The sequence below is a fragment of the Alosa pseudoharengus genome, unplaced genomic scaffold (assembly GCF_046254945.1).
Source record: "Alosa pseudoharengus isolate Yale_2024_CS ecotype anadromous, Long Island Sound unplaced genomic scaffold, YU_APseudo_1.1 YU_APseudo_1.1_scf_1, whole genome shotgun sequence".
In the NCBI taxonomy this organism is placed as follows: Eukaryota; Metazoa; Chordata; class Actinopteri; order Clupeiformes; family Clupeidae; genus Alosa; species Alosa pseudoharengus.
This window is the reverse complement of record NW_027468564.1, coordinates 50,362,108-50,384,166: the sequence shown is the minus strand read 5'-3', so window position 1 is coordinate 50,384,166 and position 22,059 is coordinate 50,362,108. Positions and strand designations below refer to the sequence as shown.

General features: G+C 41.1%; 1 protein-coding gene across 1 annotated transcript; it reads right to left on the bottom strand.

Moving 5' to 3' along the window:
• Positions 1–85: 85 nt before the first annotated feature.
• On the bottom strand, positions 86–20,942 carry LOC143132014 (cytohesin-4-like). The gene is made up of 13 exons (XM_076291454.1): positions 20,625–20,942; positions 13,452–13,534; positions 12,684–12,748; positions 12,173–12,239; positions 7,410–7,528; positions 6,655–6,735; positions 6,394–6,506; positions 5,635–5,783; positions 4,027–4,138; positions 3,473–3,549; positions 2,791–2,862; positions 1,861–2,015; positions 86–1,563 (listed from the first exon to the last, which is right to left on the bottom strand). Exons 1-13 carry the CDS (start codon positions 20,644–20,646, stop codon positions 1,482–1,484), a joined length of 1,197 nt encoding a protein of 398 aa, XP_076147569.1. The 5' UTR covers positions 20,647–20,942; the 3' UTR covers positions 86–1,481.
• Between the last annotated feature and the right edge of the window lie 1,117 nt (positions 20,943–22,059).

Genomic DNA, 22,059 nt, shown 5'->3' with positions numbered 1-22,059 from the left:
GGGGCACTTAATCAGCAATAGCAGTTTTGGGAAACGATCCAAGTCACAAAATACTCAGTGTGGACAAAAAGGGGCATCCATGGCATTTTATGATGAATCTCACACTCTTTAATTCACTAAAGCACTTTCATATATTGTATGACGAATCTCTCTATCTTTAATTCACTAAAGCACTTTCATATATTCACAAGTACAACATTTCACACAAAAGACTAATAACACTACATCACTCATGACAATTTACACACACCTATATATTTAAATCTACTGTAAAAAAGCATTATTTACATAGAGTATTGGCACTTGTTTAACATGTGAATGTCCTTTTAAACAATATTGTGATTTCTATCCTCATCCAAGAAAGTAATTCTGATGTGTGCATCTGTGAGCTCAAATCTCCAGTGTGGTTCTTATCTGAGCCTTTAGCCATCGCCCCACTTCATTCTCACCATAGTCCACATTATACACTGCTCAAAAAAAATTAAGGGAACACTTACAGTTTTCCACAATTGTTAAAACACATGTTTTGAAACCTTACACATTTTTTCAATTCTCAAACTACATTCACAGAATATCTGACAGTTCTTGCAAAATAAAACACTCGCCTCAAAAGTTTTACTTGTGCTCAGAACCAAACAGTGTCAGAGTACCAATCCAGTGTATGATTAGGTGTTCCCTTAATTTTTTTGAGCAGTATATATATATATATATATATATATATTTATATCAATATATACACAATACTGCTCATCCAACAACTAGCACACCACACTGAATGCTAACTAGGCCATATGGGCATTGTGCTAGAATGTTTATAACGTTTGTTATTAATTAGCATTGTCTGATAAACTGTGTGCTCGCATAACAATGCTAACACATTGAGAGTCACAACAAGTTCAACTCTGCTGAGAGAAACAAAAAAGATTTCGATCTCTTGGAAGAATAGTGTCTAGTTATTATATCAACTGGTAAAGTACATATTTTTTGGTGATATAATGGTTAGATTTCCAGTTGTGTGCTTCCAGTTCAGCTTGTCCATTTGACCATCGGCTCAGACTCTGTACCGGCCAGGCCAGTCCAATAGGAGCGCTGACCTAGTCATCGCAACAGGCAACAGCTCTGATGATCGTATCTATGGAAATACAGGCCTCCCCCCTCTCCCTCTTCAACCCCCGCGCAACTTCCTCACTGGTCAGTCCGGCAAACAAAGCCCTTCCTGTAGCGCTGCTGACCAACGTGCTGTAAAAGTTTTGCGTTTCGCTGCTGACTTACAGCCAGTAAAACTGTTCTTCATTTCATGTCAGGTCACAAAAAAGGGTAGTGACCACAAGCCGTCATGAGAAGCTTGATTTGTTTTTTTGTTTTTTTTTCCTCCCATTTCCCTGTCCTACCCAAGTTCTGCCAACTGCTTCATGTTTGACAAGCTGACTGAGCACCCCAACTGACTACATTTCCCAAGTTGCACTGCCACTGTGGAGCTGTCAATCTTGGGTGGCCTTGTTGATGACTTTCCTCTTGCGCACTGAGACCAGATCATAGAATGGGTCCTTGGTTATGCTAGCCCTGTGAGAGCAGACACAGGAAGCCAGTGAAGGCTATGAGCACACTACACCAATACAAACACCAATCATTCTTCAGAATGCATTAACACATGTCAAAATGTCTGTCATAGTGTCTGTGTGTGTGTGTGTGTCTGTGTAATGTTTATGGCTTTGTATATGTATGTGTGTGCCTGTGTGTGTGTGTGTGTGCGTGTGTGTGTGTGTGTGTGTGTGTGTGCATGCGAGTGTGTGTGTCTGTATCTGTGTGTGTGTGTGTGTGTGTGTGTGTGTGTGTGTGTGTGGATGAGAACACACTGACCTGACAGACTCTATCCAGTCATCTCTCTCCTCGGCCGTGGCAGCAGAGATCATGTAGGACTGGTGCTTCCCCACCACCACACGCCCGTCCGTCTCTGTCTTGCACGCTTTGATCTTCTGCCCTTTGCTGTTGGGGTTGTACAGTTCCAGGCAGTACTGTGCACACAGACAACATGGTTCAGTTCTCTTCTTTCACTATCTCCGTATCTGTCATCCATATCTACAGTCTATATCAGTCTACTGTATATCTATCTATATCTAGAGTCTATATCAGACTGTATCTATGTAACTATATCTATACTACTGGTCAAAAGTGTAGGGTCAGAAAGAAAGGGCTGATCTTTAATGCAATATCTACATTGCCCATTATCAGCAACCATTCATTCAATGTTCCAAAAGCACATTCTGTTTACTAATCTGATATCATTTTAAAAGGCTAACTGAGAAAACATTGGAGAATCCTTTTGCAATTATGTGCTATTGAAAACTGCTGCCCTGATAAAAAAAAAATGTAATGGAGTGGAATGGAAATTTCTAAGTGACCCCAAACTTTTGACCGGTAGTTTATATCTGTAGTCTATATCCATCCTCCTCCTTTCTTTTGAAGTCCCTGAATTTCATTAGCAGCTGTGAAAGATGGGGAAAGTACCTAGTGGTATACGTTTCACAAAAGTGGGCACTTCTTTGCTCATTTTGAAAAAAAGTGGAGTAATTATGAAACTAAAGGAAACACTTATACTTAAATATAACTTCCAAACGATTTCTGTAATTGAATCCTGAGGCCAAGGGAGGAATGACTAATCTCACAGGAAATTAGCTCCTTATTAGCACTTTAAAAATCCCAATCACTTCACAAGAATTACAGCTTGTATACTATAAGTCCTGAGGGGAAAATGTCTCCTTTAGTGACAAGGCCTCTGGAGATGTTTACCGGTTTGCGTGGACACGCCACTTCTCGGACGCACAGGTTCTCCAGCGGAATGATGCCCCTGGGTTCTTTGTCCTGCAAAGGGAAGTGACCAACAAGAGTTTCAGTAACTGATAAATCACGTTTCCCCAATACAGTAATATACTACATATTAATGGTCTTCCTCAGCCTCATGCTTTCAAGCTCTCCAGTATTTCCTCCTCTTTTCTTATCTGTGTGTGTGTGTGTGTGTGTGTGTGTTAATGGCCTTCATCAGCCTTCCCTTGGTTCCCCCCACAGCACCTGGCATCCTAGGAAGTCTCCCATGCAACTACTAACCAGGCCACTGCTTGTGTGAGCGTGTGCAATCAGACGATATCCGACACGCTGTGTATGTGTGTGTTATGGCTGCAAGCGATCTTACATAGTAGTGGTGGGTTACAGAGAAAACCAGCTCACTAACAGCCCACATGAGTGTGCTCAGCTGTGACATTAGTCAGAAATTGCTCTTCAGACTGTCATCATACTCTCAAGATCTCCAGGATCTTCTTTTCTCCTCTCTCTCTCTTTCTCTCTTTCCCTCTCTCTCTGTGTGTGTGTGTGTGTGTGTCTGTGTGTGTGTGTGTCTGTGTGTGTGTGTATGTGTAACAAGTGATGGACAGTGAGTACGACAGAGACAGAGAACTTTCTCTTTACAAGAACTTACAGTGGTGTACTCAAAGTAGTACAGGCAGTTATCGGTCAGAATGAACCATCTCCTCTTCCAGGTCTTCACTCGTCCCCCTGCAAACCAACACAGGCCAGATGGTCCCAGATGAGAAAACAGACTCCTAGACAAACACACTGCAAAAACTGCTAATTAATCAAATCTAAGCAAGTGGTATATACCATGATCAAAAAATCTAGTTGGCATTGAGTATAAAGAGAATCAGCACTTTCTTGTAAAATCATTTGACTTAAAAAGTTTTACTTATTTTAAGATGTTTCATCATGAAAACAAGCACATTTGGCTGCCATGGCGTTGAGCAAATCTGTTTTGATAAGACGCCTTATAATAAGTTAAACTGTCAAAACGATATTGCGAGAGAGAGCTAGGTAAGTCTCTTAATACTAAAAAATATTAACAAATAGATTTTTTAATCTAAATATAAGTTTAATAACACTGGGTTAGATTTGATTTTTTACAGTGCATGAACAGACTAGCGAACACACTCAGTCTTGTGGTTGGTTAATCTCAGTCTGTGCATCTGAGAGTCTCACCTAGTTTCAGAAGCCATCCCTCTCGGTCAGGGTTGAAGAAAGTGTGTGTGAGGTCATTCCCATCATCCTCGGGGATTTTGAAAGGCTCGCTCCGTATGCTGTCGTACAGTTTCTGTTAGGTGAATGCAAAGATACGCACATTTGATCACAGAGAGGATTACAAAGATATAAACCGTCACTCATGGACGGATATGGAAATCATCCCCTGGATATCTTTGGTGAGGAATTATTGTATCAGAGTGAAAATGCATTTACCATTTAGTGTGCACATATGACTAAAACATGTATGGAAGTATAGTATAGTAAGGTATAGAGGACTGTACACTTCTATAATTACATATGATATACACAGAAAACTATGGACTCTTATTTAAAGCCATAGTGAGCACAAAGAACAGTCTTCTGCACTGCAAACACCACTCAGTGAGAACAGGCGGAGATATCAACATTTGGTGATCTATTGACATATTTAGTAGCTTTTTAAAACGTTTCGAGGAACAGGATGTTAATTTGAAATGACAGCTTTTTTTTCAATGTTATTTTTAAAAGAATTCACAGAAATGGTGTGACTTTAAAAAGAATTCAACTGCTGACAACTTCCTCGTCTATGCGCACTGGCGTGCCCATGTTTGTAAAACCAAAGTCCTTAATGTAAGGGTCCGTTCCTGTTCCGTTTTCCCTGTTTAGTGTGTTTCCATCATGTCTGCTCCTCTTGTTTACTTCCTGTGTCCTGTTCCATGTGTTCCTTTGTTTGTTTTGCCATGTGTCTCTGTTCCCTGTGCCTGTGTCTTCGCCCCTCACCTGATCCTCGTTAGTCTGTTAGTTTAATTATGGTTTACACCTGTCTCTTGGTTTACCTTGTTCCTTGTCCACCTGTGCCCTGTTAACCTTGTTACCCCTGTGTATTTAAACCTTCGGTCTCCTCTCAGTCTTTGTCGGTCTTTAGTCGTATCGTGTTGTTTATACATGTGGTTTGTAAGTTTCATGGAAGTAAAACTCTTTTTGATTACTCCAAGTTTGCCTGGTCTTGCCTTGCCTTGCCTTGCCCTGCGTTTTGGGTCTGACTCTCCCAGCAGACTATGACCCTTGTAGGCAATTCCCCCTACTCTGTGGCCATCTTGGTAACTTCGGGCAGCTAGTTTTCCATTCAAATGAATGGGGACATCTGAACTGAACGACAAATTGCTAAAATACAGCTAAAAAGGCCAAAAATGCAGTTGGTTACTTACATTACAGAAAGGGTCGGGATATGCGTAGACAACTGCCATATTGGCATTACAGACTAACCACACTTCTATGGAGGATTATTTGATTGCTGTGTCTCCTCATTAAAAGGTCTCTGGTAAAACCATGTGCATGTTATCAAATTCTCAAAATGATTTCCCGTAGCAATTAAATTACCATTAATTTGTGTGCAAGTCATGTGCACTGCAAGTCATTTAAACCCCCATCAGAGCCCTGTAGCTATTTTTTTTGTTTACTGAAATGTTTGTTTACAAGCATTTTACTTTATAGCTCAAGCTCACACACAATGAGATCCCCCTATTCACGCCTGCACCTGCAATGCAGGTATCAGGATGCCTGTGCTTGGCCATGTGTGCCTCGTACCGTCAGCAGGTCATCGGGCAGGTCCTCTCCGTTGTTGATGCCCCGGTTCATGGAGATGAAGCGCTCCAGCGTGGTCTTGTCCTTCACGTTGGGGTTGTGCAGGCTGGTGTTGAGCATGATGATGGCGAACGACAGGATGTAGCACGTATCTGTCATAACCAGGACAGAGACCGGGAACATGAATGTCGAAATATCAAACTCAGCTACCAGGATACTGGTTTTAGCAGGAAATGAGGGCGTCGTTCCTTAACAGTTCAGTCTAATCTGAGGGCAGTTGTAGCATAGCATGTCATAACATGTCACTTAAAGGGTCACTCAAAGACTGGTAGTTTAAAATAGACGCTTGTACTGGAGGCACATACGGAGTTGCTGTGGGGTATTTCAATCATTGCATTTCGAAAATATAGGATGGTACCTCTTCTCATGTCTACGGTCTCATCACAGTCTGCGACCCTGTTTTGTCTGTCACAGAGTAAAATTAAACTAGCATAAGTGTAGCAGATGTCAGCTGTGAGACGCATGGATTTATAGGCTACTTATTCATTTGGCTGACCCTTCTATCCAAACATGTGTCAATTAGTACAAGGGCCAGTCTGCCCAGAGCAAATCGGGATAAGTGCCTTGCTCAAGGGCACAACGGTGGAAGCCGGGAATGGAACCCGACACTTTTCAGGCTACTGCATGCTAGTCCAGCTCCTTAGCCACTACACTACCACCGTTTGCCCCTCTCTAGGCATGGATTGAGGTGAGGAGACTCACCTGTGGACTGGAAGACATTTGCGTTGCAGTCGCAGTAGCGTGTGGCGAAGGCCTCCATCATGCGGTCGATCTTCTGCGCTTCGCCTGGGAGACGGAAACTCCACAGGAACTGCCTAATATAGTCGGGAGAGAACAAACACCCTTTACAGTGCATCCTACACCTCGATTAAACCAGGGAAGACTTGATTTGATTATGGTTCAAGATTCTGTGTGCTGTCAATGTGTCTGTGAATTGCTTCTGAAGAGGGACTGAAAGCTCACCTTAGAGCCTGCACAAGGTTCAGGTCTGAAAATTCATGGAGTTCCACAAAAGCCTTCAGAATCTGCAGGTGTATCTCCTCCCTGTGAAAAGTCACAGTGAGGTCAGTTTACTGGTGTTACCTTGCTATTGTCATTAGCAAGGTCATTGGAACAAGCAGCAGAATGTTGGGAAAACCCATAAATAGGTTTTATTTTAAACCAACTAGCATCAAGTGCCAGACAGAGTGTAAAAAGGAGAAATGATATTGATCTGCAGACTTGGTTTCAATATTAGTAATTGCTCTCATTTTTGATATTTCTATCACCACTCATCTTTCCCTTACCAGCCTAATTGTCAACATCACCACTATCACCCTGATGATCCGTCATCTAACCCCTTCATTCTACCTCCAACACCTCTGCAGCCCACGTATACTTACACCAGGCACCATGCACCTGGCCCACCTGGCTTAGTTCATGAATGAAAGAAATTAAATTGAGTAAAGTGAATGGAAAGTCTCCCTTCCTCTTTTCTAGAAATGGAAGGGCATTATTATGTGGAAAAAGGGAAGAAAAATCTATTTGTCTGCCACAGCAGTCTTCTTCAGCTTAACCTTCCAACATGACCCCATTCACCTAAGTGCCAAGATCATAGCGCTTGCCCACCTTTCTCCAACATGACCCCATTCACCTAAGTGCCAAGATCATAGCGCTTGCCCACCTTTCTCCAACATGACCCCATTCACCTCAGTGCCATGATCATAGCGCTTGCCCACCTTTCTCCCAGGAAGTCTCCTATGGCCGTTTTATTGAGCCCGTCTTGCTTGTATAGGAACTTTGCCACAGCTTGAGGGGTCCAATCCAGCAGTTTGTTCTCCACAAGGTAGTTCACACCCTGAAACAAGAGGCACAGCTCAATGACACTAAACACATTATAAATGGAACACGTACAGAGGCCTTTTTAGATCTAGTCTAGGTAAAGTGTTTGCTTTTATTCAGTGAACCTTTAGGCAAACTAACATCACTGACTACAGGTAGCCTTGGTCATCTGGAGACTGATCAAATTCAATGTAATTGCATGATATTTATAGCCAAACCCTCTGTACTACAAACCTTTTATTAAACTAATGAATCCGTTGCCAAGGAAATACCCCCTCTAGTACCATAAGCCTACGAGCCTTTGAAAGAAGAAATAATGACATCATTTGATATCCTTATGAATTGCTGCAACACTGCCTACCACCATCTGCACGGCAGTGACTTCCTAAAATATCCTTTCACCCAGAACCAATCTGGGGTGATTTTCCTTCAGATCAATTTCTGTTCCTCTTCCTGAAAGAGGCCTGGTTGCGACACCACCCTAAATGAGATATGTCATGTCATGTCTAACGCCGAACGCTAATCTCTCTCTAAGCGGAAAGCCAGTGCTTCGACCTAGAGTGGATGGGAAGCTTGCAATGTCCCTTTCGGTCAAAAATGATGTGTCCATTATCACTCTGGAGCATTAAAGGTGCAGTCAGCAATTGTGACAAGAGACCTTTCAAACTACACCCCTCCCTTCCCTGATAATGAGGCAACATGTGGACTGGTTTTAATAGTGTATGGCAGTGTTTTTCAACCACTGTGCCGGGGCACACTAGTGTCATCAGGTGTGCCGCAGAAAATTACCCAAATGTCACTCACTGGTCCAGAAAAGCAACTGTTGCATCAAAGAATTTATAAATAAAGAATTTATGATTGTATGATTGCACTATTTGTGATATGCAGCCATTGTACAACGGAGGCCCCATATCCAGTATTCACAGAATCATCACATATCCAGTTCATAACAACAATTAAATTAGATATAGTCACCTACAAATGAAACAGAGGGCGCTTGTTTTATTGAGCGGGTCTTGCATAGAAGCCTTAATAAGGCCATATCTGAGTATTATTTGAAATTTTAGGCTATGGTATGTTTATTTTTTCTTCACACAGGATATAGTGTGCCGTGGGACATTTTAAGTGTCAAAAGTGTGTCGTGGCACAAAAAAGGTTGAAAAACACTGGTGTATGGTACCATCCAAGGTTTGAGACTTTGTTTGTATCCCATGTACACATGTACATACATTTATTCCATGGGAAGCTTGCAATGTCCCTTTCGGTCAAAAACGACGTGTCCATTATCACACTTGAGCTCAGTAGGCAGTCAAATTACACCACTCCCTTCCCTGATAACGAGGCAACATGTCGACTGGTTTTAATAGTGAAAAAATAGTGGAACTCCCTAACAGTTCCTACTAGAGCAGGGACATCCCTCTCCATCTTCAAAAAACTCTTCAGAGAACATCTACTCTCGTAGCACTACTTACAACTAGTCTTGCTGATCCTAGCACTTACCACCTGACTAGAACTGACTCTTGATTGTTTAAAAAACAGCACTCACTGATGCACTTATTCTTATTGTACATGACCTTTTTTTTTTAAATTGTCCTAGAATTAATAAATAAAATTGCTTTAAAAAGCTTAAACTGTTAACCATGTTGTTAGTCGCTTTGGTTAAAAATGTGTCAGCCAAATGTAATGTAATGTAATGTAATAGTGTATGGTACCATCCAAGGTTTGAGACTTTGTTTGTATTCCATGTACACATATACATACATTTATTCATTTAGCTGACACATTTATCCCAACTCACTTACAACAAGAGAATATCGCTCAAGCTACAGTGCAAAGGAGACCTTAGCTTGGAATTCCTACTGCATCTGTCAATACTATTGCTATGGAGCATCTGTCAATCTATTTATGGAGTAAGAACTGTGTAAAAACCCTACGTCAACCAAATATCAACAAACGTGCATTGGGTTTCCTATCACAGACTGCACTGTTCTGCACTAGGTGCATATGTGCTGGCCTTAAAGCTGTGTGCCTGTCCTGTTTACCAAACCAGAGTGGAGCGTGTTTGGGTTTGTTGCTAAGCTTCATGACTTCATGCCTGCCTGACGTTAAAGCTCAAAAAAACCCCACAGAGGCTGAAGCTGTGAAACCACAGGGCTTCTTTTAAAAAAGAAGAAAAGAGCTGCGCGCGAGAGACGCCTTCCGCTTCTTCAACACTTTGAGGAAGTCCAACCCCTCCACCACCACCTCCACCACCACCTCCACCTCCGCGTTCTCCATCACAGCCCCCTGTGCACACAAACACTTTCCAGCACCAGCAGACAAGGGGTGTCTGGGGCCTCTGTGTCCGGCCTGCCACATAACTATGCTCACGAACGCTAATATGACCACAGACAAATGCAAGACTGTGGGATCTGGTCAGGCGATGCGGCTGCATTTAGATCTGGATTAAACATGATCATTTGAGGTGAAGGTCACAAGAGCTGCCCTCTCTGACCAGTGGATAATACACTGCAAGATGGAGAACTCTGCCTGTGTGTGTGTGTGTGTGTGTGTGTGTGTGTGTGTGTGTGTGTGTGTGTGTGAGAGAGAGAGATAGAGAGAGAGATAGATAGAGATAGAGAAAGAGAGAGAGTAAGAGAGAGAGAAAGAGAGAGATAGAGAGTCAGATAGAGATCAAGATCTAGTGCCTGTGTCAGTCTGTTTGTTTGTCTGTCAAATCCACTGTGAACTCTCTCAGTGAGCGTGTGGTGAAATGTCTAACGTGCCCACCGAGCATCTGCAGTATACAGTTCTGTAACCACAAACCCATTTTTACTGGCTATAGACAGGGTGCGATTTGTGTAAAAACCAGAGGGTTTCATAGCCTAGTAATGTCATGGCTAATAATAGCCTATAATGCAGGGTAGGACTACGTTTTGACAAGCATACAAATTCACCTTGTTCTTGCCCCATCTGAAATGACTCCTCTACTTTTGCTGCCTCCATCCTTTCTGTATTTGTTGTGTAAAAAACGTTGTATATGATGGCACTGAAGTCTTAAGTTAGTGAATTGGCTAACAGTGTTAGTTGGTAACCAAATAGCCTACACATTGTGCTACACGCTGCGTAGGCTACGTGCATTCTCTCTCCTGCTGATTTGCGTTCAGTAGCCAAGTGCGTAATATTGCAAAAGTTGAAAAAATAAATGTGTTTATTGTAGCCTACAGAAAATAAATAGCCTACTATCATACTGTCAGTTAATTGGCTACAGTGCAGTGAAGAGTTTGGAGAGTAAAGTTATAGGGCAACTTGAAGTTTTATGAAAATAATTTACGAACCAGAACATAAAGACCATGAAGCTTCTATTTCTTGCAGCTGTTAAAACACCCGCTAGATAGTTTAAATACCCACCAACATTCGTTTTTGAAATACAGATTATTTCTGAAAGTTATTTGTCTACTAGGCCTAGCCTACTGGCTGATTTATCAAACGAGTGCTTTCTCGTTCGTCCTCCGCAAACTACAGGTGTTTCGGTAGAGAGCCATTGAATAAGTGATGCCAAGCAATTTCTGTAACACTTTTTGTGACATTCAGCAAATATCTCCTCATTTAATGTAAGTTCCTTCGGACAATAGGCCTACGTTCTACTCTACGTGCAGTTGTCCTCCATCTCAGTTGCATCAGTTTTCTCATTTTGAAGGTTCTAAAATATGACGATATGCTTCACTGAATCCTTCTCGTTTTCTTTCATTTGTCCAGCTAACTTTTCCATTGAAACTAGCCATTTATGATGGATTACACACTCGACATTCTGAAATGTCCTGCACGATCAAGGCCAAATTAAGTTATCACGCAGCCACTGTGTCAGCACAGCAGCATGAGTGCTGACGGTGACGGTGCGTTTCTAATGTCAGATTATTATGTAGGCTAGCCTACTAGACTGTTCTCACGTTGCAGCGCTTTACTTATATGAAGTAGCATTAATCAATATGAGGGGCAGAGGGGGATAAATGTTGTCCCCACCGGGGATAAAAATAATTTAGCAGAGGTAGGGATAGGAAAACCAGAGGGGGGGAAATCCCCCCCCCCCCCCCCTACAAATCGCACCCTGGCTATAGAGATGCTGAGAAGAACATGGTATGTAGTCACGTATTCCATGTCTTTTTTGGGTATTTTGCTGCTGTCTTTATCACGTCCACAATACAACTTCCTCTTTCATCTCTCTCGCACGCTGTCTTCATCAACCTATTCTTATCCCATGTATATCAACCTCACTATCTACCTACACAGATGGTGAGTGTTAATTTCCTTTCCAGAAGTCCCCCCCTCTATCAGGTCACTTCACATCTCTGTAAAGTGTTAGTGATGTTTCTCAAGCCTCCACGGTTCACACACACACACACACACACACACACACACACACATGCACGCACGCACACACACACACACACACATGCACGCACACACAGGCACGCACACACACACACACACACAGGCAGACAGACAGACAGGCAGACAGACAGACTGACACACGCGCACGCACACACATGCACACACGCACACACACAGAAGGGCATCTGGTCTTGCCCACCTGGCCACATGTACCCTGCTGATGTATAGATGGACTGCCACTGATTTGCTGCAGTACTTTCTACTCCACACTCCACACATTTTAGCTCACCTTCTTGGGATCCATGTTGAATTTCTTCTTCCCTCTGGACAGCTGTTTTCCCCTCTCAATAAGTTTGCTATGAGGAGAACAGAGAGAGGAAGTAGCATCATTAGGAAATGGATTAGTCACAGACAGCTGTCAGCTTCAGTATCAATGATAAGGATCTCTGCTGGGTGATAGACATGGGTCATGGTATCTCTGGAATTGACACACTTGTCCCATGATGTGGAATTCTGTGGGTGACACTTTAGCAATAAGCACAGAGAAGATGGTTTTTGATGTTCCGGGTCAAAAATAAGAGGTTTTCTGATATCAAGTCCTGTGTTCGGAACATCAACCTATTTACTACACAGTATATACAGTGAATGAACACAGTTATGTATTGAAGGATGTCACAAACACAGGGATCATGGGGCTGCTATGGTCATAGCCGTCACAGGATATTTCACAGTGCTAAGTGCTAAGGAGACCTGAAAGTTTAATTTTGTTGTTGTTGTGGGGGGGTGGGGTTTCAACTGACCTCTCCTCGGTGGACTCAAAGTCCTGAATGTCTGCCATCACATTCTCAATGGCCATCTTCAACTTCTGCAAAAAAATAAAAGGGACAGAACAAGGTTCAGGGTACAACTGACTCATCATGCTGTCAGTGAGAGTGGGAGTGAGGGGCCCAGACAAAGTGTCTGCATGTGGTAACCCCTCACTTTCTGTCTGTGTTCGTAACCAGACAGCCACATTTGCTAATCATACACGTTTACATAACCCCTGATTCAGTGTAACTAAATTCACAGGCAACATTTATAGTGCAACAGTTATATAATGACATAACGACTCGACACATGTGCAGTGTTACATTTGACATGATATTCATTTAGGAAATATGTTTATCCTATATGAACTGTCCAGGGGTCCTATATGTTTGTCCTATATGAACTGCCCCAGAACAGACACGCATTTTCCTTGTGTCAGAACAGACATTTTCAATGGGTAGATGTAGCAACTGGACTCAATGTTTCTGGACTAACCTTGTACATTATTTTTGGTGAAAAAATAAATAAACAAAGTAAAAAAAGAACAGACATTTTCATCTGAATGAGAGCTCCGTGAGGATCTATGTGGCTGGCTGGCACTATGCACTACCTTCTTCTCTACCAGCTGATCCGCTGAAAACATGGTGCCCATTTATGTGTGGTTTAAAGAACCCACTAATCCATGATAAAAATGTCTTTCTATTTTCCTTAGAGATACATATACATTCTGTTATGTAGTTGTATGGTTGTGTTGTCTTTACCTGGATGTCATCCAAAAGGTCCTGCTTGTGCATCTTCAGGTGCTCGATCTCCAGCTCCTCTTCTGCAGTGAATTCCATTGGTACTGTGGACACACACATGTAGACACACACATTTATATACACATTTACATTGAGGACACACACATTTTCACACACACACATACCAGAGGTGCCAACTTTTCAAAAATTCTTGGAGTGAGATTTGGTGGGGGCCCCAAACTGTTGCCCCATACACAGCTGTTTTGTTTTGTTTGCTTTACCATTTCACACCATCAGTGGTCCTCAGTGTTGGGACCAGGGTCCCAGAGTTAAATTAACATTAGGGTATCAAGGATTACTGAAATTCTTAAGAATGAGAACCACTGATTAACATAAATTATATTCCTTACCAAACAAAATCTAAATATAAATTACGGTAACAATTTTGGTTATTGGCTGAACATTTTGTACATTTTAACGTTTAAATCCATCCATCTGGTGCAGTTTGAAACACAATTCAGAGGTCAGACTTGCTTATGTTTATCTATGGATGTAAATATTTGTGCTGTAGCCTAAACCATAGTTATGATGATACTGCAATAAGTTCCCAACCAAAAGCATATTTGCTGAGTTTCACTTCAGATATGGTTAAAAAAGTGTACATTTCAGCACTCCATGACATTATGCAGAAGTAGTCAGTGGTGTTGTTCAGCTAGTTAATATAAGATAGTTGTCTTGGTCTGTGTAATGTCCATCTATTCATGCTATATATTCCTTTTTTCAGAACAGTTTGGGCTACCCATATCTGGGATAGTATGATGCGATAATATTTGCACACGTCAGGTTTTATAACAAGAAAAAAATCATTTGCGCTTTTTTTCTTCATATTTTTACATTAATGTCATTGTGAAGCATGCTAGTAGATAGCGAGTCATGGGTGTGCAGTGCTGCGTGCAGAATTCAAATATGATTACATTTCATGTATGTTCAATGTTAATTTTCTTGTGAACCATTTGGCGCTAATATCATTGGAAAGCTTAGATTCCGCTCGTCCGCGTGATATGCTGTGTGTTATCTGTGTGACGAATACTTTGCGAGGAATTTAGCTGAACCTGGACTTGAGATTTTACTTGGACACAGCAGTTCAGTACAGGGGCACAAGGATGCTTCTAGCTCACTACACTTGGGTGGGCTGGAAGAAATATGGGGTGGGCCACATAGCAAAGCGCTCAAATTGGGTCAAAATTGACATACACACAAACAGCATGTTGAGATGCACGTTGAGTGTTCAGGCCTATGTGTTTCAGAGCTTGACAACAATGAAGTTGAATTTACAGAAGGTTTCAAAGTACAGAGTGAGCCTAAAGCTTGTAGTTTGGTCTTATCAGCAATTTAAAGCTTGGCATGCATCTCTATACATTTTTGGACATCATCTTGGAAGTACTTTTGTTGGATTCTAGGCCTACTTGTTATTTTACATTGCATTCAACCAAGCCTACACAGAAAACTATGCAACAATCTATATTCCAAATAAAACTTATTACAGTGTGTGTATGTGGGAGGGGGAGGTGTGTGGGTGGTTGTTTGTGTATGTGGATGGCAAGGTTGATTGTGTGTGTGTGTGTGTGTGTGTGTGTGTGTGTGTGTGTGTGTGTGTGTGTGTGTGTCTCTTAAAGGTGCTCTAAGCGATGCTGGGTAATGTCACTTCTGTTGACTTTCAAACAAAACAGAGAGCTAGCTCCCTACTTCCAACCCCTCCCTCCCGTGCTGCTCCCGTGCAATTGAAACTCTCCTAAACGCACATCTCGTCTGTGATTTGCTGGAAAAGGTTGTTATGTTTTTATGGGCTAGGTTTGCCCAGGTTGTTTTTGTTTGCTTTTTTTGGAGCCTGGGCTGTCCACAGAGATTGCGTTTTTTTACAGTGTATTCTGGACACAGACAGCTAGTGGATAGTTAGGTGATGTTTGCAGTAAGTGACATAAAATGTTTTAGCCTAAAAAAACACATGGCATCGCTTAGAGCACCTTTAAGGCATCAGGAGGGATGTTCACCTAACGTGCACAGTCTGCACAGGTATGCACCAGCTAGCTACCATTACACTCAACACCAACTCATCTCCATCCAAACTACCATTACACTCAACACCAACTCATCTACATCCAAACTACCATTACACTCAACACCAACTCATCTACATCCAAGCTACCATTACACTCAACACCAACTCATCTACATCCAAGCTACCATTACACTCAACACCAACTCATCTACATCCAAGCTACCATTACACTCAACACCAACTCATCTACATCCAAGCTACCATTACACTCAACACCAACTCATCTACATCCAAGCTGGGTTTAAGGCTGCAAAAAAAACAAACAAAAAAACACTTGGCTTTGTTTTGGTGGGCAAGACAATGCTTGGGGTGCCACCCCTAGAGCCGGCCCTGCTGGGGCATCAGTAAAAATGGTCTAGTGGCAGCCAGCTGGAAGCATTTTTTAGGTCTCAAATAGAGGACATGCCAGGGGAACACACACACACACACACAGAGCATAAAATTGCTCTTAAGTACTTCTTTTGCATTTGCATTTACATCATATGCATGCTCTTGCAGTTATGTTGAGCTACCCTGATTCGCTAGAGAACATTGTTGACTTGACATCTTATCTGAGATATATGTTGGCACCGATTCTCAAAAGAAAATAACAGGTCTGAGATCTCTCTCTCTCTCTCTCTCTGTGTGTGTGTGTGTGTGTGTGTGTCCATATTACATGTAACACATGAAAGACAGGATGTGCAAGCGCAAGGCCCTAGTTCTAGTCATAGGATGCTCATAGGATGTGTCAAAACAGCACAGGAATATTGGGAAATGTTCAGAACTTGAGTCACATGATTGAAGACGGAACAGTTGAACCACAGGGATTGCATTGGAGATCATGCAAAATGTTATTTCTCTACCTATCCACACCACAAAGGACAAAGTTCCACACTATAAGCAAAGCTCATAAGCAATATAAGGTGCTGTGCAAATCTACAGTATATTGGTTTACTGCACATAGCTGTGCATACTGTACATATCTGTCTACACCAGGGATTCCAAACTGTGGCACGTAAACCACCGGTGGTACGTGAGCTTCCACTAGGGGGTACGCAAGATAAAAAGGGCAATGTCGGAAAGGTGATACAAATGTTTTTTTAATCTTAAGCCTAGTCTCTTTGTTCTTTGTGTTTCATAATGTTCTTCTCCACACCGTTTTTTTAATCTTAAGCCTAGTCTCTTTGTTCTTTGTGTTTCATAATGTTCTTCTCCACACCGTTTTTTTAGTGTGAGATCTCATAGAATAGTTGCACATTTTGATTTTGTTATCATGTAGGGCGGCTAATTAAACATGATGCCTGGAATGCGTCATTAGAATGTGTGATGTTTTTATGTGTCGGATGGTGGGGGTACGGGAGCCGAGTCAGGATGTAGGTGGTGGTACGCGGGAAAGAAAGTTTGGGAACCGCTGGTCTACTAGCACCGCTGGTCTCTGGTTCTGTTTTTCCTACAATATATTCTGTTAATACACTGTATATCTATATTATTCTTACTACTCTTATAATGTTACTGCTACTACACTGCACATACATGTTGTTCATACATTGTTCATACTACATATCCATATTTACTCTGCTCTTAAGGTTACTATTAATACACTGCACATATTTATATTTAATTTATACTACTCTAAACCACCTTCTGTAAACCAACTGTATAACGCTACTAGTGTCTACACTGCACTATATCTTGTCTGTCTATGCACTACTTGTCTATACTTTGTTTATCACATTGCACTTTTCTACATTTTGTTGTCTTTGTACTTGTACAAAGTAAATAGTGTTGGGAGATGACAACTGAAACATAAGTAGAACCTTTTTGTGTTCTAGGAAATAAGTCCTGAGGGATTCTACACGGCACCTTCTCTAAGTATTGTTCTCTCCCTCTCAGCATATTTAAATGTTGTCTCCTAAATAGCAACATGGAAATGTACAACACAAAAGCTTCTACAGCATCATTTGATTAACAAATTTTCAGTATCATGTTCACAAAACACACCAATAAAATGGGCCCCTGTCTACAACTTTTAACATAATGTTTCAGAAGATGTAATCAAGGCTTGAAGTGGTAGGGTGAATAATGGGACAGGGCCTTAATCACAAAAAACATCAGGCCTGAAGCTTCAAACTGTTCATTCATAAATACCACCATCTCCTAATATCCTGTCACCAAGGACCAACTCATAGGGACCATGCAGAATATTGCAAAACAGGAAATTTGCTGAAGAGGAGGGGTCTTTTTACAAAACAGTGTGGGAAGCAGCAGTTTCGTTGGGTTAAAAACACCTGCATGAATTCAGGGGTCTGTGATGACGTGAATCAACCTCACACTGTCTAAATATAGGTCATGGTCAGAAATTTCCCTCTAGCCAGGATAAGACGGTCTTCAGACACGGCTGCTAACAGATATCTTGTCCTTATAATACAGAAACATAAATTATAAAAGTCTTTGGAGAATATATAGTTCATTAAACCATGTAAATGGATCGACTAGGTCATGGTGGCCTACAAATCGTTTTTGTTATTAGTGTAGCTTAATAACTGAATGTCTTCGGATGATACAATGTCATGAGATACAGGCTCTGAATTAAGGAAGCACAATACCGACACTATTAGTAGTAGCCTAGTAAATGTAAGTGATGCCAACGCACTGTGCGGTGAATCACTCTTTAATCAACACTGTAACAAGATTCTGTGATTTTCACAGCATCACTGCTGTTTTTGGGGAAAATGTGTACTGTATTTGTGAATACAGTATGTTGCTGTGGTTTCGCTATGAATTATGGTCAAAAATAGTCAAACTACAGTAATAAAAACTTGCTGCGAATCATAACACAGTAATAAATCTGACTCCTCCCTCACTTGTCAGCTTTTTGAAAATTTTGAAAAAACATGGCGGAAAATCAGTTGGGGTTTTCTGTTTTCTTTTTGCACATAAATACAAAGTTAAGCTCCCAGATAGCAAGGTGCCATTGATATTATGTTGATTTTCCATCCAAATCATCATTTTGAAAAGATATTGAAAAGTCATGGATTTATGGTTTACTGGGAAATCTTGACGTGGTGATTGAAACGTGCACCGCGCGACGACGTTTGAACTGTCCGGCGGGAGATCATTTTTGAGCAACAGTTCAGTCAGTCAGACCAACGGTGTTCAGCACTCTGACAAGTTCGCAGCTCCACCTTAATGGTAAGCAAGCAATTATTTATGTAACGTTAATGTTTCATTGTGAAATTGTACTACATTAAATTCGGGCATGTGTACAGTCTATGTACGTTGTACTGTCTAACTTACAACTCATCCATGCTTGTTGGATCAACTAGCAGCTAACGTTAGGCTAGCTATCATAACTTAGTTGCTGTTGCTGTGACGGTGGCATTAACGTTAATGTTTTATGTTACGTTAACGTTATGGTAGTCTCATTTATATTAGGCCTACCTTAGTTCTCAGTAAGTTACAGTTTATTATATTCATATCATTTATATAAAACATTCACTAGTAGTGCTAGGCCTAGTATGTTACTGTCACAATGTTAGGCTGAAGATGATGTGTTGCTGGTTAACGTTAACGTGGAGGTTTAGCTGACTTATGTAACGTTAACTCCTCGTAATCATGTACGGTTTTGTGAGTTTAATAGGCGAACTTTAGTAATATTGATATAAGTTAACTTTAAGTCACATCTGACTATCATTAACCGTTGTTCGGACGAACAGCGCGAATGGCTGTTGCTGCAAGCAAACATCATCAATGAGCTCACCCAGCTGGCTAACGTTAAATATAGCTGCTACCTTGCGAAACTGAGTTATGCCAACATCATCTTCAGCCAGGCATTTTGACAGTAAACTCAAAAAACATACAGTATATATATAAATGATTATTCTAAAGTTTCACTTGTAAGTAGCCTTCAGTTTCAGTTGAAAATTGTTATCTAACACTGTTTATCTTTTCTTCTATTTCTGCTAGGTGCTGCTTCACTCTGCTACTGGTGGTGGATCAGGCTGACTGCAACCGTTGGTCTAACGTTAGGATGCAGCACACGAGAATTTCTAAACGGAAAAAAGTGAATAAATGTACTTTTTCAAACTGATAACAAGTTGTCAATGGTTATTTATGCAAGTTTGTGTAGCCTAAACCATACCTAGGCCTAGCCAAATTTATCCTGGCTGTAGATAAAGCAGGATATGAATTTCCCAAAATTACTGTATATAATATTACAGCACTGGTATTACTACTGTACTTAGTTACAGTATGATCCATAAGTACTGTGATTAAAAATACGGTAGACAATTCAATGCTGTATACATTACAGCACTGGTAGTACTACTGTAGTTTGCATTTACAGTATCAGGCATAGGTACTGTGATTTCATATACAGTAGGTGTACTGTAGAGTTAAATACAGCAACTTGCTGGTTATTTGCTGCCAGCAAGTTGCTGTAAATTTTACGTTAAACTTTTTACAGTGAATGGTTAAACGATGACAGCCTAACAGATGGAGATATAGTCCTGGAAGAGTGACACACTGTTTGCAGAACTAACTCTTTGCTCCCGTGTAACTGCCCAGAGCCACGATGAGCAAATGGGCTACTTGAAATTCTTGATAATCAGCACATCAGACCCTTACTAGTTATTAAAAATGAACTCTAACCGCAGTGTACAGGCAAACACGAAGACCCATTTGTTATTATGATAACACACTTTGATATGGTGAACTTTCAAGAGCTAAGACTAAGATTGTCAGGTATAAAACCTGAATATGCAGTATTTGAAGGCGAAGGACAAGTATATATGATGGCGTCTCTCTTCCTCTCTGTCAGTCACTCAATAGTTCGTGGGAATTAAATAATTCAATTTTATGTCCGGTTCTAGAGCATTTGCTATTAAGCTGTCAGTCACGATTCTTGGTTTCCTTCTGTGGCTGTTCAGTCTTTTAATGACATATCAGTGGGCAATGGCACAGCTGTCATGTCAGTAATTGCAAAAGGCTGATGACCACTAGATCATATCTCTAGGCTATGTGTTTTGCTAAAATAATTGCTGCATTTTTGTTTTACAATTCGCAAACAAGTTAGTCAACAGAAAAAGGGAACTTACCAGGTTGGCAACACTCCGTCATTGACACAAAATAGTTGTCGTCCAAATAACCGTGTGAAATTGCTTATATGACACTAAATGTGCCACTTTAACGAAGTTTGCGGCTTCCTCAGGCGGTCCACTTGACCTGAACTCTGAAGCTCGAGCAGCAGCAGCCTCAACTCTGCATCTCTGAATGCACGTATAGCTCCCCTGTCATTTGTTTCCGGTGATGCGCTTCTAAATAAATGTATTGTGACCAACAGGCTTAACCATGCCTATTTCCGATTCGAAGTAGTCACCGATAGTAAGCATAGTAAGCACTGTTACAACAGGGAGTATCCAGCTATGATCGTATGCAGTCGCCATAAATGTTTTTTTTTTTTCTGCATAATTAATTTTGTATGCTTTGCGCGTGCATCTGAGCGAGTGTGAGATTAGATCACCACCAAGGTAGAAGATAGGCTTCCTTATAATTAAATGATACAAATTATATACAATATCCGAGCCACTGTTTGTTCTACACCGACATACGTCTTTAACTTTAACTTTAATTAAGCATCTGGAAGTACTCTACAACGTAATACTTTCATTCCTTCTTTTCATCTTATATTTATTATAGGGCTATTTTGTGTGCATTAGGCCTAAATTGGGATGAACATTTCTTACACAAAATAATGTATGCCATTGTATGCCTCCTTTTATAGAGGAATTAGTGAATGTAACTACTATTGCAGGAACAGTGTGCAGTCCGATAGATCTTAGGTTTTTGTTTTGGACACCAGGTGTCAGTCTGTGGCCATGTAGGAGAAGTAGGAGCAGGAGGGGTTCCTGTAGGCCTATACTGTCCTGAGCAGTGCACATGGTGCACAATGCAGTTCCCAATATTAACGTCTATTAAATTAAATTCAATTAATAATAATGAAAGACAACCTTTTAAAAAAAACTCCTGATGGATCTTGAGGAGTTATTACACAGACATTTGACATGTTATATCACATTATGTCATGAAAAAAATGAAACAACATCATTCTACAGGTTTGCTGGAGGATTCGTTTCTTCATTTGTGTTACAAAGTGTCATTTATCATACAAAAATATCACTGTAGAGACCAAACTTGGCAGTACTGGCACTTCATGAGAGGTTATGGCTGGCATATAGCCAGCCTTGCAATGTTGAGCTGTAAAAGGAGTCCTTCAAAGTTCTGTCATTTGATTGGTAACTTCAACTTCTTGGCCCACAGAAACAATCAGTGCCACACAGCCCATGCAAAGAGAGATCTCCCCATCTCCCCACATGTAGCTTTCTCTACATGTGTAGCCTACAGCGTTCTCTCTCTCTTTCTCTCTCTCTCTCTCTCTCTCACTTTCTCAACCTCTCGCTCTCTCTGTCTCTTGCTCACTCTCTCTACCTATCTTTCTCTACCTCTCCACTTTCCTCTCCAAAAAAAGCTTAA